This window comes from Diospyros lotus, chromosome 10 (assembly GCF_014633365.1).
Source record: "Diospyros lotus cultivar Yz01 chromosome 10, ASM1463336v1, whole genome shotgun sequence".
In the NCBI taxonomy this organism is placed as follows: Eukaryota; Viridiplantae; Streptophyta; class Magnoliopsida; order Ericales; family Ebenaceae; genus Diospyros; species Diospyros lotus.
The window spans coordinates 24802442-24820149 of NC_068347.1; the positions used below are offsets into that span (position 1 = coordinate 24802442).

The 17708-nt window shown below is 34.8% G+C and overlaps 1 protein-coding gene across 2 annotated transcripts in view; it reads left to right on the plus strand.

Moving 5' to 3' along the window:
* Positions 1-7320: 7320 nt before the first annotated feature.
* LOC127811424 (DUF21 domain-containing protein At1g55930, chloroplastic-like) overlaps positions 7321-17708 on the plus strand; it is a 42922-nt gene continuing 32534 nt past the window's right edge. For both annotated transcript variants that reach the window (XR_008025683.1, XM_052351283.1), the window contains exons 1-3: positions 7321-8022; positions 10307-10404; positions 10495-10588. Coding sequence is in view for 1 of the 2 variants with exons in the window: in XM_052351283.1 (XP_052207243.1) it covers positions 7483-8022; positions 10307-10404; positions 10495-10588 (732 nt within the window). In the remaining variant the exon portion in view is untranslated. The remainder of the gene's footprint in view (positions 8023-10306; positions 10405-10494; positions 10589-17708) is intronic.

Below are 17708 nucleotides of genomic sequence, written 5' to 3' on the forward strand. Positions count from 1 at the left end.
TTGTTGTCTTGAAATGGGAAGATGAAGCATCAAGAGCGTCTATGAACAATAGCAAAAAAGATGGAGATAATGAGACATTGTGATGCTAGAAATGATGGAGCAAACGGACAAGAATAAGCGATGTAAGCAACAATGTAGGTGCTATATGCAAATTTGGGTTTTGTGACATCCCTTAACTAATGTCCACTATCGGCCCTTTATATTTCTCAATCTGTTCATAAATATGCTGACTATGCTTTGTTTATGTTATTTTGATAAGTTTGAACCATAATTTTTTTATATTCTACATTAATTTTAGCTATCTATTCCCTTCCATGTATATATTTATCTTTAAAAAACATAGTGGGACAATTTTTACCAAAATCCTAAATGAGATCTTAAAAGTTAGGAGTGTACAAATGATCAGTTCAATTACCAAACTGATCAAAATTCACTAATCAATTAAATTGAATTGAGGAGTAAAATTGAACTGAACTAAATAATTAACTTAAAAAATTAAATTAACTGATAATTAATAAAATCGAATTCAAACAGATTGAATAGATTAAATAAAAAATACAAAAAAATAAAAAAATTAAATTAACCAATAGAAAACAACAAAACTCAAGAAAATGATGTAATTTTATAAATATTAAAATAACATTATTTTAAAAAATCAAACTAAAAACTGAATTTAAAAAAAATAATTAAACCAAATTAATATAAAAAAATAAATTAAATCAATAAATTTAATCAATTCGACTAGATTACTTGAGATAAATTGAATTTTTGCTCTTTCATACTAATGGCATGTACAGCTAGGGGTGTGCATTCGATTTAACCAAACCGAACCGAATTGAACCAATAGATTTTAAGATAACTGAACCGAACCGTCGCTAAATCTATAACCAAACCGAACAAAAACACTAACCGAAATACCTAAACCGATTTAAACCAATTTTCAGTTTGGTCTAATTGAATCGAAAAACCTAGCCTAGAACCGTACCGAACCAACCGAAACCTTTAATAAAAATCGAACTAACCGAAACCTTTAATAAACACCAAACTAACCGAATTTGACACTAAGCTAAACAGAAAACACAACCAAATTGTGGTAGACTGTTAATGCAACAAATAGTTCTAGAATGCCTTTCAAAAATCATAAATAATCATTCACTGATAAGCACATAATCAACAAGGTCATGACATAAAGTGCTCAATGTAAATCATCATTCATGAATAATTAAGATGCAATTGAAACAAGAATCATACAATCACTAAGGTAGCATTTAATCTTTCTTTTAAATCATACCATAGCAATCAAGATCATCACAGATAATTGAATAATCAAGAGAGATCAAACAATCACAATTATAAGCTTAATCATGGAATTAATCACCAATGCTCAAAGATTCACTAAGCTAAGTCATCAAAATACTCCCCAAAATTGAATCTTAACATTGTCCTCAGTGTTAAAGAAAAGAAAATAAAGAAAAGTGGAAGAATACTCCCCAAAATTGAAGATGGTTTAACGCACACATGACTTGATCACATTGTAAGGCAATTAGACAACATAAAAAATTAATAAGCAGCTCACGATAATGAAGGATTTGGAAGGCATTATATTGCCAATTCCCTTGAAACAAATCAGCAACTATGCTCTTTGGAACCTACATGAATTGAAACATAAGAAAACACGCTAACGTATTTAAACAAACAAATTCTAAAATCAACAATTGCAAATTCAACAATATCAATTAAAATTAACAACTGCAAATTCTAAAACCATATCTCCACTACAAATCTTAGAAAAGGAGAAAAAAGAACAATAAAAAGGGCTAAATAGAACACTTCTTTCTGCTTAAGCCAAGTTTGAAAAACAAAGTAAAGTGCACCCTACTTAGGCTATGCTTGGGGAGAGATTTAGTGATGAAATAAAAATGAGAGGAATGGGAAATACTTCCTCATTTGGGAGAGAAGGGTAAAGTAATGGGAAATACTATTTGGGAGAGCCATGAAAATGGATGAAATAGAACATTATTAAACAACTGTCATTTATACCTTTACAAAATTTGCTCACAAATTTATAAAAAGATGAGATACATGAAAGTGGTGGGGTAGGTTTGTCCTTGCTTATAACACCATTTCCACTCATTCCTTTTCCATCCACATTCCATTCTCCCCCAATTTAAGGGAGACCAAAAATGTTGGATGGAAGGGTTCCCATCCAATTTCTTTCCATTCCACTACACACAACCCCTCCCAAACAACTAAATCTCATTCCATCTTTTACCATTCCATTACATTAGTAAATCTCTCACAAACAACATGGCCTTCGGAAGAAAAGAGAAACAGGCAAAGACCACCTCATCAGCAAAGCACATAATTACTTCACAAAACATATCCATATTTGTCAAAAAGAATAATCAATATATAAAAGAGAATACATGGGGGAGAAACAAATACATAATGAAAGATTATTGGCAATGTAATGATTCATATCATGCAAAAGAAAATGTGCAACAAAAGAATATCAAAATGAAAATTTCTTAAAACCATCAAGCCAATAACAAAAGGAATTCGGTAAAAGTTGAAAGCTAAGAATATTGATAGAGAATGCACCGGATAAAAGCCTTCATATTATTATAAATAGATCTGCCTTCACCTACAACAACAACAATTGTATTGAAGTTGTCATCTGCTGAAACCATGTCAGAAGCTTCTTTTGTAACCTAGAAAAGGGCATAAAGGGGATAAGTAATAAAGAAAAGGGAGAAAACATAGTGATGTTATAACAGCACCAATTCTAAAACCATATCAGTGGAGATATAAGCAACAACTACAGTATCCAACCAAATGGCACAGCAGTTAAATGTTAAATGTTTAACTGAAAATTCTAAAACCATATCAGTTAAATGTTTTTGTATAAGCAACAACTACAAAATCAAAAATGGCACAGCAGTCAGCACTAGAACAAACCTTATCTCCAGCTTTTCCAACCAAATCTAGTATCCAAGCTTGAATCAGAATAAGCAACAACTGCAAACAATAATTTAAGAATAATATCAGTTAAATGTTTTAGCAAAAAAGGCATAAACTGCAAATCTATACTTTGACATATATACTTACAAATGCATGAGATCTTCAAAATCAAAAATCTAAATTTTCATATTGGACGTTGAGCTACTGCTGTTTATGATAACTTTTGACAATTCTAAAATCATTATGCAAAATTAATTAGTTAATATCAAAGTAACATGTATTGAACTAACTCTTAAGTAAATTTAAAAAAAAGTAAAACTGAGTTTTACCTTCTTTAAGTTGTTTAACATGCTCTAAGTCTTCTTTAACACTTATTGGAATGGTAGATGACTGAAGTCAATCTTGGGTACAAATGAAACTTTCAACCACTTTAAGAAATAAAGAGCTCCTAAATCGATCAAGTACTCGACCCCCGATATTGAATGCAGACTCAGACGCAACAGTAGAAACTAGAATTGTCAATACATCTCAAGCCATCGAAGACAGAATAGGAAACCTATAACAATTTGCTTTCCAACATTTCAAAATGTTGAATTCTTTAGCTGGAGGCTCACACACTTCACTGAAATACTTATCTAATTCCAAAGGCACAATTGTAGGTCTACTATCACCACCACACTTATGTTTTTTGAAGCGAGAAAAAAATAGATTTTCAGAATTGTCCTCGTCATTCGCCACAACAATTGGAGTAGACACTTTAGATGGCTCTCCAACATCACATCGAGATCCCAACTTTTTCTTATAATCCTCGTATAAAGCATGTAGGGAATTTTTTAATAACAAAACTACACCAACTCCTCTCTCACCCTGATACATCTATTTCAGTACATATTCCATATATTCTAACTTGTATCTCGGATCAAGCACCACAGCAATATAAATTAAGTGATTTGTTTTGTACAGATCCCCCTAATATTTATCAAAATTTTCTTTCATTTTTATCGCCATTTCCACCATTTCAAAATCGTCACTCTCCAACCACCCTTGTAAGAGATAATGCATCTTACCAAGGTCATGAAAAAAATGTGTTTGAGGTGACATATGATGAACCCGATACTCGCAAAGTTAGCTCATAAAAATGTTTCAACACTTTGACAAAAAGTCTAACCTTATTCCAATTCTCTGACTTCGATCTCCCATCAATAGTAATAACTTGGTTCAAATCAGTATTCTAATTACTTGTACTAAGATCAAGTTTAAAACAAGGATCTTCTTCATCAAATCTCTCAAAAGCCCTCTCAAACTTTTGAACGGTCTCTAACATCAAGTAGGTGGAGTTCCATCTAGTTGCAACGTCCAACGATAACAAGCCCTTACATTCAATTTTTTCCATTTTAACACATTGTTTGAATTTTCTCAATCTTGCTGGGGATTGTCTAACATATCTCACTGCATCCCTAACTCTTGTTACCGATTTATTTAGGTCTTTCAACCCATTTTGCACAACTAGATTTATAATGTGAGCTATACACCTCATATGCAAATATTGTCTATTCATAATGCTAGTATCCCATTTTGCCATTTTTTTTCTTGAAATTAGCCACAGCAACATCATTTGAACTAGCATTATCCATCGTCAAAGTAAAAACTCTATAAAGCTCCCATCCCATGAGACATTTCTCAATTGCCATAGCAATGGCATCACCCTTATGACTAGATATTGGACAAAAGTTTAAGATTTTTTTCTTCAAAATCCAAGTATTGTCAATATAGTGCGCTGTTAAACACATATAATTAATCCTTTGAATTGAAGTCCAAGTGTCAGTGGTTAAGCAAACTCTTTGACAATAATTTTTTAACTCATTCATCATATTCAACCTCTTTTCTTTGAATAACTCAAAATAATCATGCGTCATAATCAAATTTAAAGGAAATCGAAATTTTGGACAAATAACATTCACAAAGTGTCTAAACCCCTCACGCTCAACAAACTTGAAAGGTAGCTCATCTACTATCAGCATACGACCTAAAGCCTTTCTTGTGAGCACTTGATCAAATTTTCAATTAACCACTGAAGCAACATTATCACCACCCTCTCTCCCACCTCCTGTTGCAGTTGATTGAAAATGTAATTCCATTTGACGAGATTCTAATACATAAGGGTGTTTCTTACAATTTCCCATATAATTCCTTAAAGTTGTAGTCCCATTTTTTTTGGAATCACAGTGGAACTTTTTAGAACAATAGTTGCATCTCCCTTTAATCTCACCTTCTAAATTTTTAAACTTGGTAAAATGATCCCAAACCTCTGACCTAGCTCTTATTGGTTTTCTCTTTGCCTTACCAAGTGATGTTGTACCTCTATCATTTTCTAGTTGGCTATCTTGGGTTGATGCTATTGGTGGTGCAGGCCTTGAACTATCATCCACACTAGGAATATTTGTGGTGTGAGTCATATATTCTTCTCTTGCAATCTAAAATTAAATTAATACAATTGACAATTGTAATTTTAATTAAAATGTATTTAAAGACTAAAGAGTAATTTTAATTTAATTTAAATGTATTTAAAGATTAAAGAGTAAAGACTAAAGAGTAATTTTAATTTAATTTAAATGTTTTTAAAGACTAAAGACTATAGTTGGAAAGGGCATTTATGTACATAAATTAGGAAACCCAACACATGAAAACAAGGATCAATTACAAAAATATCATATAGGAGTATGACTTTACGTACATTGCAAGATAAGGACGTTGAGGCTACTATTTCGAATGAAGTACTAGTATAATAACACTTATACTCCCTGTTACATTACAATAATATTATCAAAATTAGTCTATTTCAAATAATAGTAATGTTGTCATTACTATTATTTGAATGGCCTTGGAAGGATAACCTTAGTGGGGTTTAAATAATACCACCACTAGCATCCAAGAAATCTATGTTCATAAGTAGTATATTGCTTAGTCTGTATTATGCAACTGTGCAAGGATATTTTGCTGTTATAAATTGATGATACTTTTTCTTACAATACTATTGTTAATTAAATGTATTCTACTATTAATAACTTATTTAAATAGCGTTGTTAATTAAATGTATTCTGTTATTATAACCTAGAGAAAGAGAGAGAGCCAAAAAAGAAAACATAAAGCAGAAGAGAAAACCCTAGTTTGTAATTCTAGTGAGTTCTTTTCTTTCAATTAAATGTATTCTATTAATTAAATGTATTATAGTTTTAGTAAGTTCTTTCAATTTTACATAGATTAACATAAATCATGCATATTTATCAGTTGATTATAAATGAAGTCAGAAGCTAAACCTTAGTTTGGAACCAGAGAACAAATTAGGAATGTAGTCTTTTCTCATCAATAAATTAATAATAAACCTCAAGACAACACAAAATAAAGAAATAAATATTTAATTCTACCCAACCAAATCAAACACAAAAATTCCACAACTACAACACATATTAATAAATCAGTCGGTCAACAATCAACATAAGTGGCTCGCAACAGTGTATTGTGTACACGAAGTTGAGACTCAAAACCACAAAACAAAACAAAGTTACAAAACCACAAAACCAAACCAACTGTTGAGTACGTAGCATATCAAAACCAAAATCACAAAAACAAATAAATCAAAAAATACCTAAGAGTGGACGGAAGATAGAAAGCGGACAGATGGTGACGATCGACGCTAATATCTGCAAAATCAAGTTATCAACAAACAAGTTAAATACCGGAGAGAGAGAGAGAGAAAAAGAGAGAGAGAGAGAGAGACGCGATGAGAGTCATGAGACTCACCTGTCACCTATGTGACTAGCCGACGTCTGACAGCAAAGGGAAAGGCGACGGATGGAGGAGGCGACGAAGGAATCGAGGGCGAGGAAAGGTGGAGGCGACGAAGAAATCGAGGGCGAGGAAAAGCGGAGGCGACGAACGACGACAACAACGATGGTTGGGGTTCAGTTCGGAATGGGGGGTTAGGGTTTCTGATTTTGCTCTTTCTCTTTCTTTGAACTCGGGAAGCTTCTTGAACGGACTAAACTAGGGTTGGGTTGGGGTATACGGGTTCTAAGTGCAAAACGACATCATTTTAAGAAATACAAAATGATGTCGTTTTAGATATCGGTTGGTTCGATTTCTTCGGGTACGTGATCGAACAAATCTAACCACAAAACCAAACCGCAAATAAATCAATCTAAAAATCAAACCGCAACCCGCTAAGCTAAATAACTGTTTCGGTCGGTTCGATGAAGCTGAAAAATTGTACACCCAATCTACAGCGGTTATTTTCACATTTCCCCGAGCAAGGATATAAATCGGAATATGAAATATCCCGAGGCTACTTCTGTCATTTGAAGAAACTCCCACTTGCTCGCCGAGAGAAGGTAGAGAGATTCACAGCTGCAGCTCGGCCGAGAAGGCGAGAATACGATAACGGCGAAGAACAAACCCTACTTCACTAGTCCATTCCGATTCGATATCACAATCTCTACAAACTATTTGAAATTTTGAATTCTCATGGATGTAGCATCCAAAGTCTCACTTCTTAATGGCTCAGCGTTCATCACCAGCCCGAAACGCCCGGCTTTTCTACTTCTCCGTAACCAGCATATCACACTCTCCTCCCGGAGTTTCCCTGCGAACCTGCATTTCTCTTCTCGATATCTTACCAATTCCATCCGTCTTTTCGATGATAGAGGCCGTTCCAGATCTGTTGTCGCCAAGGAGAGTGATGATGTTTATGGAGTTGAAGGCTCAATTACGAGTGCGAATTCAGGTTTTTCGGAGGTTTTTCTAAAGCGAGGGTTTCTGTTAGCCGCCACTGTTTTCGGTGTTCTTGTGTTTTGGAGCCGGGGAGTTTTTGCGTCGGAGGGTGTTGTGAGTGCCGGCCATGGGTTTACGGGACAGAATATCATCTTGTTGAAGGGTTCTTGGCCGAAGGCGTTGCAGGTTCTTCGGGTTTTCAAGGAGCAAGGCTTAGTTTTGGCTGTGCTGCTGGGGCTTTCTGCCTTTTTCTCTATGGCCGAGACTTCCATTACCACGCTTTGGCCTTGGAAGGTATAAATGCAAGGGACAGTTTGGTTGGCAGATGAAATAATTTTGTTTTGAATTAACTGTTTCTGTGGTTCTCAGTTCATCAATGAACCAATTGAAAAAACATCTTTTCGACCTCTTGAAACCAAGGTTGCTTATGATTCTTTGTTTCCAAACAATTGACTGGATTTAGATTTTCATGCACAAAGCAAATTTTGAGCAATTTTAAGTAATTTTGTTTGAAGAAGTAAACACATCTAATTATATAGTTCCTAACCATCTAAATACTTTTGTCTAGAGGAAGACCAAGGAAAACTTGGTGGGAGAGTCAGACTTTTAGGTTTGGTATGAGTTATAAGCACTTTATAGAATATAAGCCCATAGAAATGATTGCTGAGCTCAAATTCACATAGCCGAACCCACATAGTGGGATTAAGGCTTAATATGTTGTTGCAAATCTTACATCCAATTCCTTTCTAGTACTCCAATTGGGATATTTCTTACAAAATTTTGTTGGGCCAACTGTTATCGTGAAATATCAGGGTCTTATCTTGCTCCAGGCATGACCTGTTAAAAGAATAACAAGTTCTTGAGTGTATTCATTTTTAGTTTGTGGTTTTGCACATTTTTAGTTTGTACAAGAAATTCTAAGTTGTCTATGCAAAGTATAATCATTAATGAAAACATTTCTTGAATTAAATAATTGCCAATCTTGTCTGTGAAATATCTCCTTGGTAATTGGTACACACTTCTCTTGCTTGATTGCATTTAGCAGTGTGACTGTCTTGTTTGCATGATGCCAGCATATTGGGTAATTATTTATGGTCTAAAGTTAATCTGAAGTCTGAACTTGTGATATATATATATATTGTTGTACTATTTCTCCTTTATCAGCAATAATGAATCGGTTATATGACATCTAATAAATAGAGAAAGTTTAGCTAGATTCAGATTGAATAATCATTGTATATGCTATAGCACTGCCATTGAAGAAGTTAATCACCACAAGTACAAACAAATAACTTTTTCCTTTTCTGACAATGCCTATCTCCAGCTATCTGATGAAACTGAAATGCGGAAGCAACTTTCTTCCAACCCAAATTCATGGGTTTCAACTAAGTTGTCCTATTTTTCCCTTTTACTCCTATCTGAGTGGTTTGTTATACCATGTGCATCAAAAGAAACTAACAGTGTGCATTGGATATATAATCTAAGTTATCTAACACCTTAGAGGGGTTACAGTTCCTTCTTGGAATATGCTAATGAGTTGAATAAAAGGAATATACGAAGAAAAAGCTTGGTTGGATTAAAGATGGGGCATGTCTCACTCATCTAGAGTAAGGGCAGTGATAGCTGAGATTTTACCCTTCTACTGACTGATATCATTAGTGTTGTTTGAATTGATCAATGAAATTGCAATAATCACACTTCCAATCAGTAACTTCTATCTATGCTGTGTTAGGGGAATCCACGAGTAGATGTCTGAAAGAAAAATCGAACTCGTGGATAGAGCTTCGTTTTTCTTCATGACAGGATTTTTGAGAAGGATCTGAATCTGATATTGGAAATTGTTTGAGATGCTGGGGCACTTGTGGTTCTGAGCTGTAATACAAATCTCTTATTAAAATAATAAAGAAGAGATTCGATATTCCTCTGACCTTGGAGATGATTATTTGTTTGCTTGCTGACCATGGCATGACCTGGTTCTATTGTTCTGTAAAACATGATGTTGCTATGTGGCTGATCATTGATGTTATGCATATATGTTGTAGGATTTGGCTTTGTAAAGGTGGAAGGTCTTATACAATCTAGTTTATGAAGGAGCTAGGGCTTATATCTCAAGGTCATTGCATTGCTAAAATTGATTGCTGTTGGTAAAATTTTTTATTTGAGGTCTCTGTCTTATGTTTGGAGATTGATGAGGTTGAGGAATTAGTTTTGAGGTTGAAAATACAAAAAATGTGGGACTAGTTATGATTGTTCAGAAAACAAGTTCTGCAGAGAATGATGTATGGTTACTATCAAATCTGTTCACTGCCTACAGCATTTAACTTGTGGTTAAGGCTTAAAATGGTTATTGATTTTAAGGATTTTGAAGTAGAGAGGTATATGCTCTCTCTGTGGTTTTATCTTACATGCCATTACATGTTTCTTAAGTGTAGACTATTATTCTTTCTTTTCATGATTGTAGAAAATTTTAACCTTCTTTTCATGTGTTCTTGTGCACTTGTGCTTGTAGTACTTCCCCTCTGTTTTTCTTTTTTCCTTGCTTAGAAACTCACTTTTTATTTCTTATTGATTATAACAGGTGAGAGAATTGGCTGAAAAAGAGCCTGAGAATGGTGTCTTCAAAATGCTTCGCAATGACGTTACTCGTTTCCTGACAACTATACTTATTGGCACCACGTACTGCCTTTCCTAAACTTGAATAAAATTGAGACTTTCCGCATCTTGAATTTGAAATTGTATCTTATTTTAGATTTTATTCATATACAGTGTGCTAAACATTGGCGCAACTGCACTTGTCACAAAGGCAGCAACAGCAGTATTTGGCGAAGCTGGTGTGAGTGCAGCAACTGGAGTGATGACTGTATGCCCCGTCTCCTTCTGTGATTAGTTGAAGTACCTAAATCAATAGCAAAAAAGTTTGGTAGAGATAATTGTATGAGATCCCAAACAAACAAATATTCTACTCATTCTTTCAGCTTGCAGAAAATTATTCTCTAGATGTTAATTATCTATAACTATTAATGACCCTTCTTTAAAATTGTCACTATATGCTTTTGAGTATTCGTCCTAGAATTTGTCAGTCCAATGTTGCTGAGATTGGTAAAATTACATTGTTTTTCTTATATTCTAGTAGTAAAATACCTGGATATGATCTCTCTCTCTCTCTCCAGCAACTTACATTTCGTTTGATAACTTGTTTTGAATTACTTATTGGAGTCATGTTGCTGCTAGTTTCTTGGCTTCAGAAATTTTTGAGATAAAGGAATTCATAATAAAAATATTTGCATATACTTGTATGACATGTCTTCTCTCTCTCTCTCTCTCTCTCTCTCTCCGTGTTTTATTCTTGTTAGTTGGGGATTTTTCAGTATAAAAGAGTTCTTGAAAGGTTCATAGGGCCAGTCAGCAGAAAGCTGCTCATCAGGGTCTAGCTGGGGAAAAATATTCTGAAATTTTTACGTGGTTACTTCAGTGGTATCTTATTCTTCATGAGAATCAAGGGTTTCCAACCTTGCATCTCCTAAATTGTGTCAGAATTCAGTTCTTTCAATTTTTTTTTCTTAATTTGATTTAAAAATCTTCAACCTTCTGTAAAGAAATTAACTGCAGTGCACATCCCTGGATGGGCCGCTCTTTCTGTTATAGGTGCTCTTTTAGCTAGTCTCTTATGTTGTCTAAGTGTGGGAAAAACGAGCACAGCTTGGTAAATAAGGCTTATGTTTCTATTTCAGAACAAAGAACAAAAAAAATTTGATTTATATGCCGTAAGTTAAAAAGTTTTTTCATGTTTCTTTAAGGAATCTCCTTTTCTAAAATAATCTAAATGTAGTGTTTGTCTTCGTTTCTCCACTTCTGTTTCTTTATTTGGAATAGTGTATTTCTTTATATTGTCACTTGAACATAGCAATGACTTTATTTATTGGAAACGTCATTGTCAAACCGCTTGGACTCTGTAAGAAAGAGAATGATTAGAGGGTGTAGGGTAGTCTCTGCGTAAACACTCTGATACTTAAGTCAGACATTGAAAACTTGAGTGTCTTATTGAAACCAATATCAGAGATGTACCTCTTTTGGAATTGGGGCTCATCCATTTAGAGAGGAGCCTGGAGCTTTCCCAAATCCTCTTGTATTAGAATTCTTTTAGATAATATTTATCTTAATATTCCAAACTCCACTTGGAGTAGAATTCTTATGGATAACGTTTATTTTGATATTTTGCGATCCACTAGAATTAGAATTCTTATGGATAATGTTTTATCCTTTTCGCAGAACTCTTGGAGGGATTTTTGAATGTTAGAATTATTCTGTTTGCACTTTATTCGGGACCCCCCCTCAAGGGGAATTTACATATTTTTAGCCAAAAAGTTATTTTGGACTTTTTTGATCTTTTAATCGGATTTTGCTTATGACATATCAATTGCTCTCCACTCTTTCATTCGATTTTTTTAGAGGGAAGAGTAGACTATGTTATGGCTTACCCTTATTTCTCTTTCATTTGACAATTGTGGTTTTTTTGGCATTTGTTCGTTGGACAGTCTGCACTATTGATTCCAACATCCCTTTGTCTTTTGAGTTTTTCTATGAAGAGTACCTCAGTTAGTTGCTGAGAAGTTAGCATTTAGGACCATAAGGTTGATATGGTGGTTCCAATTTGGAGCTCTTGCCCAATTTTCAATGTAGCAAGCTTGGCTGAGTAAGTTTTTAGGGCTCTTTTACTTCTCTTGTGTCCCTTCCTTCTCAAGTTAGGGTTTGTCCCTAATCTTTTGGAAGGACATTGTTTTGGCAAAGGACTTTTGTACTTTTATTGCTTTTGTTTCTGGGTTATCCTTGATCATTTCATGCTTTTCACGTCTCTGGCTTTTGCATTTATTGCTTTTGATTCTGGGTTATCCTAGATTTTTTTCTATGTTTTTGCGTTTTCGATTTTTTTTAAATCCAGTTTCACGCATTTTGCGCTTATGATACTAGGTTGTCCCTCTATTATTCTCGCGTTTCTAATACTAGTTTTGTCCCAGATCATTCTTACACTTTTTGCGTTTCTAATTCTAGATCATTCTCACACTTTTTACGCTTTTGACTCCAGATCATTCTCACGTTTTCTGTGTTTTTGATACTAGTTTTTGTCTTAGATCATTCTCACGCTTTTTGTGTTTTTGACTCTAGATCATTTTCACGCTTTTTCTGTTTCTAACACTAGTTTTGTCCTAGATCATTGTTATGCTTTTTGCGTTTTTTTTATTTTGGATCATTTTCATGCTTTTTATGTTTCTGACTCTAGATCATTCTCATGCTTTCTGTGTTTCTAATACTAGTTTTGTCCTAGATCATTCTTATGCTTTTTGAGTTTTTGATTTTGGATCATTGTCATGCTTTTTGCATTTTTGATTTTGAATCATTCTCATGCTTTTTGCATTTCTAACTCCAAATCATTCTCACACTGTATGCATTTTTTATATTAGTTTTGTCTTAGATCATTCTTACACTTTTTGAGTTTTTGATTCTGGATCACTCTCATGCTTTTTGTGTTTTTGACTTTAGATCATTCTTATGCCTTTTGCGTTTCTAATTTTAGATCATTCTCATGTTTTTTGTGTTTCTGACTCCATATCATTTTCATGCTTTCTACGTTTTAGATGCTGGGTTTGCTTTTTTGCAGAGGCTTTTGACTTTTTCGTGCATTCATTATCCTGTAGTGTATTCAAGTATTTTGATTTCTTTTGAGGGCTTTAGGCTTTTGAATGGCGAAACAAGCTTCTCAGATCCACGTTTCATTGGATTAGTAAGAACTTTTATACTCTTCTTGCTTTTCTTGTCTTCAGTTATGCCCCCCTTCCCTCAAGAGTAGTTTGTCTGTTCATCCCTCTAAGCTTTTGTGTGTAAAAATTTTTAATTGAGTGCTCAGACCTCTGTATGTGGTCTCTACAGTATAAATGGGGTAAAACAACTTCATTTCTACTGTCGTGCTTTTTCTCTGTGGGTGATTTTTCTCTGGAGGTTTCCTTCACACCTCCTAAAGACTATTTTTTGGCCTCTCGAAAGTTCATTTCAATCTCTTGGAGGTGTGTCTTTTTGTCATTCCGAGTCACTACAGTAGTCTTCGAAGTTGATTTCTGGTCTTCAGATATCTATTTTTTTTGTCTTTCCAAGTAGCGATTTTAGCCTCCTGGAGGTGTTGTTCGGTCTCTTGGAGGTGTGCCTTTCACTGTTCAAGTTGCAAAATAGTCTCCTAGAAGTGATTTCTGGTCTTCTGAAAGTCTATTTTGTTGCTCCGAGGAACGTTTTTTGAAAATTAATTTTTGGTCTCTAGTGAGTTAATCCCTTAATCTTTCATCGTTTGAGCCTTTTTTGTTCTTCAGATTTGTCCCCCGAAGGATTGATTCGTCAATTCTCATCTTTCGAACATTTTTCGTCTTCCAATCAGTCTCTCGAAGCATTAATCCCGCAAATTCTTTTGTTTCCCAGTTAATCTGCTGGAGAGTCTCTCATTTGGTCTTCTAGAGATTTTAGTTGTTTAAGTCCTTTATCGCGTGGAGCTGTTTTGGTTTCTTGAATCGGTTTCCTGAAGAGTGTCATTTGTTCTCTTGGAGGTTGATTTTTGTTTTTTGTGGGAGTCGTTCTTAGTGTCGAGTTTAATTTTCGGTCTTCAGGAGATAATTTGCAGCCTTCGAAAGTCATTAACTTTTGGTCTCTTGGTGATGATGTTAGTTTCCCAGAGGTAAATCTTTCAGATCTATCGGTTCCTCGTCACCCAGAGATTTTAATAATCGGTCTTCGTTGTTGGTGCATTTTCGATTCTTCAAATCAGTCTCCTAGAAGTAATCTTGGTCACGACAATTCGGGTTCCTAGAATTTTAGCATACAATCTCCCGAAAATTAGTTTTGGGCTCCTAAAATTTTAGCAAACAATCTCTCGGAGATTAGTTTTGGGCTCCTAGAAGTCATCTTGGTCACAACGGTCTGGGTTAGAATTTTAGTGGACAATCTTCTAGAAATTAGTATTAGGAGGGCTATCAACATTAGGACCCTTTTCGTCCTGTTTGTTACATGCGGCTTGAGATCTTGTTTGAACTATTTTAGTATCCTTAGACTTTTTGAACGTTTTTCACAAACGACGTCAGTTGTTGTTGCTCGAGCACAACTATGAATTTATTGACTAGAATCGTCATTGTCAAGCAGCTTGGACTCTGCAAAAAGAGAACGATCAGAAGGTGTAGGGCAATTTCCACGCAAACACTCTAATGCTTAAGTCAGACACTGAAAACTTGAATGCCATATTAAAACCAGTATCAAAGACATACTTTTTTTTGGAATAAGGGTTCATTTATTTATAGAGAAGCATAAAGTTTTCCCAAATCCCTAGTATGAGGATTCTTCCAAATAATGTTTATTCTAATATTTTAATGTTCACTAAGATCAAGATTCTTATGGATATCATTTATCCTGACATTCCAGGATCCACTAGAATTAGAATTCTTATAGATAATATATATCCTGACATTATGGGATCCACTAAGATTAAGATTCTTATGGATAATGTCTATCTTGACATTTCGAGATCCACTAGAATTAGAAGGATTCTTATGGATAGTGTTTATCCTAATATTCCATTTTTCACTAGAATTAGGATTCTTATGAATAATGTTTATCCTTTTTGTAGAACTCTTGGAGGGATTTTCGAATGTCGGAGTTATCCGGTTTACGCTTTATTCAGAACCTGCCCCCTCCCCAAATCAAGGGGAATTTTACACATTTTTACCCAAAAGTTATTTTGGGCTTTTGGAATTTTTTGATCTTTTAATAGGCTTTTGCCTATGACACATCACTTTCTATAGATTTATCTCAATTTTGTTTTTTACTCTCATTGTTTTACATATGTTTCTGAATTATCACCACCACCCAAAACATAAAAATTATATGTAATTCTCACTAGTATAGTTTTGTTGTCCTCAACATAGAAAGAGCCACTATAAGGGTGGCAAGAGACATACTAATTTTTCCAATCACAACCTACAATAAAAGCTAGGCTATGGGTTTTTCAAAGTAGAGCCAAGTTGAGCTAATGCCCCACCTTATTTCAACAGAGTTGGTATGTTTCACTTTATCTAGCATCAATTCTTTTTGCATACTGAAAATACCAATAACCATTTGATAATTGAGGTGGCTTAAGATCTCCTCAGTGAGTTTTTTTTTTTTTTCTTTATGGTTTTTGTCGTGAATCAAGGCTATGATTATGCATGTGGTTGGTCAAATATTTTGTAGATTTAAAGACTGTAACAATCCCACAATCTATGGGATTGATTATAATCAATCTTAATTATTGGGATTGATTGATTTAAATTAGTAATTGATGTAATTAAGATTCATTCTTTTTTTTTTTTTGGTTATAGGGATTTGATTAATTTCTTTATCCTATATATATTGTAATTAAGTGAAAGTGGAAAGATATCAAGTTTTCAGTTTTCTTCTACATGGTATTAGAGCCTAAGAAACCCTATGACTCTTATTTCTAAGCCTTCATCATCGACTATTCTTCTACTGCTACTGACAATCTATCACCAATAACCTTCATTGTTGCCCAGCCTTATCCGCTACTACAGCCATCACGAGCAGCCTTCATTGTTGCAATAGTGCGTTATTTCCCATTCCTCCCTTGGCCCCTCCCATTAACTGGAGATGTTAGCCGCCACTGATGAAGCTAATTCCCATGATACAAGGGAAACACCAGCACCCATGTTGCTTCAGCCGTCAGGAGAATTGCAACAAATCAATGTCGCCTCTTGGTTGGATGGAAGGAATTATCTTAAATGGTCTCAATTGATTCGAACCATTTTAAAAAGGAAATGGAAGATTAACCATATTATAGGAATTGGACCAAAGAAGGGAGATCCAGCCTATGCGGCATAGGATGAAGAAGATTCCATGATCATTGCATGGTTGTGGACAACAAATGAGGTTTGGGAGTCTATCAAACAAACCTACTCAAAGGTGAAGGATGCAGCCAATATCTACGAGTTGAAGACCAAAATAGTTGCAGCAAAGCAAGATAACAGAACTCACTGAGTATGCCAATTTCCTGAAGGGACTATGGCAAGGTAATTGAGTTGAAGAACAGTAATGATGCAGCCACCTTGAAGGCTTTTATAGACAAAGATTATACCTATGATTTTCTTGCAGGCTTAAATGTGGAGTATGATTAGGTGAGGGTTCAAATCCTAGGCAAAGATGACTTACCTTCACTTAGTGAAGTGATTTCAATTATTATAGCTGAGGAAAGCAGGAGGGGTGTCATGTCGGACCCCAAACTAGTTGAGGCCTCAGCAATGGTGGCAAAAGGAGGAGGAAATCGTGGGTTTAAGAAGGACCAATTACTTGGAGAAAATGGAAAAACAAGTCTCAAATCCATGGGCAATGACAACTGTGAGAATATGTTATGTATTTTCTGTAAGAAACCACATCATATTAGGGATATGCGCCAGAAGCTACATGGAAAGCCACCAAGCAAGGAATGGGGAAATAGAGGTGGACAACATCAACATAGGAGCCAGGGGCAATTTAATATGACAACTCCACAAGAGGAAAAAAAATCCCATGAACCAAAAGAATTCAACAAGGAGGAGATTGAAAGGCTGCTGTACTTTTTAAGTACTGTTGAGGCATCATCCTCTTCAGGTACATGCTTACTACAACAATTAGGTAAAACCCCAATTTCATATGCTTTAAATGCCTTTGATACATCCCTTAAAAACTCATGGATTATTGACTCTAGAACCACAAACCATATGACTCCTTCCTCTTGGTTTTTTCTTTCATACTCACCCTGTTCTAGCAATCAAAAAATTGCTACAGCTAATGGTTCTTTGATCACAGTAACTGGAATATGAGAGATCAAAATCAGCCCTTCCTTGACCCTAAAAAATGTCCTTCATGTGTCTAAATTGTCCAATCCACCAACTTAATCTCCGTATCCAAGCTATCCTATG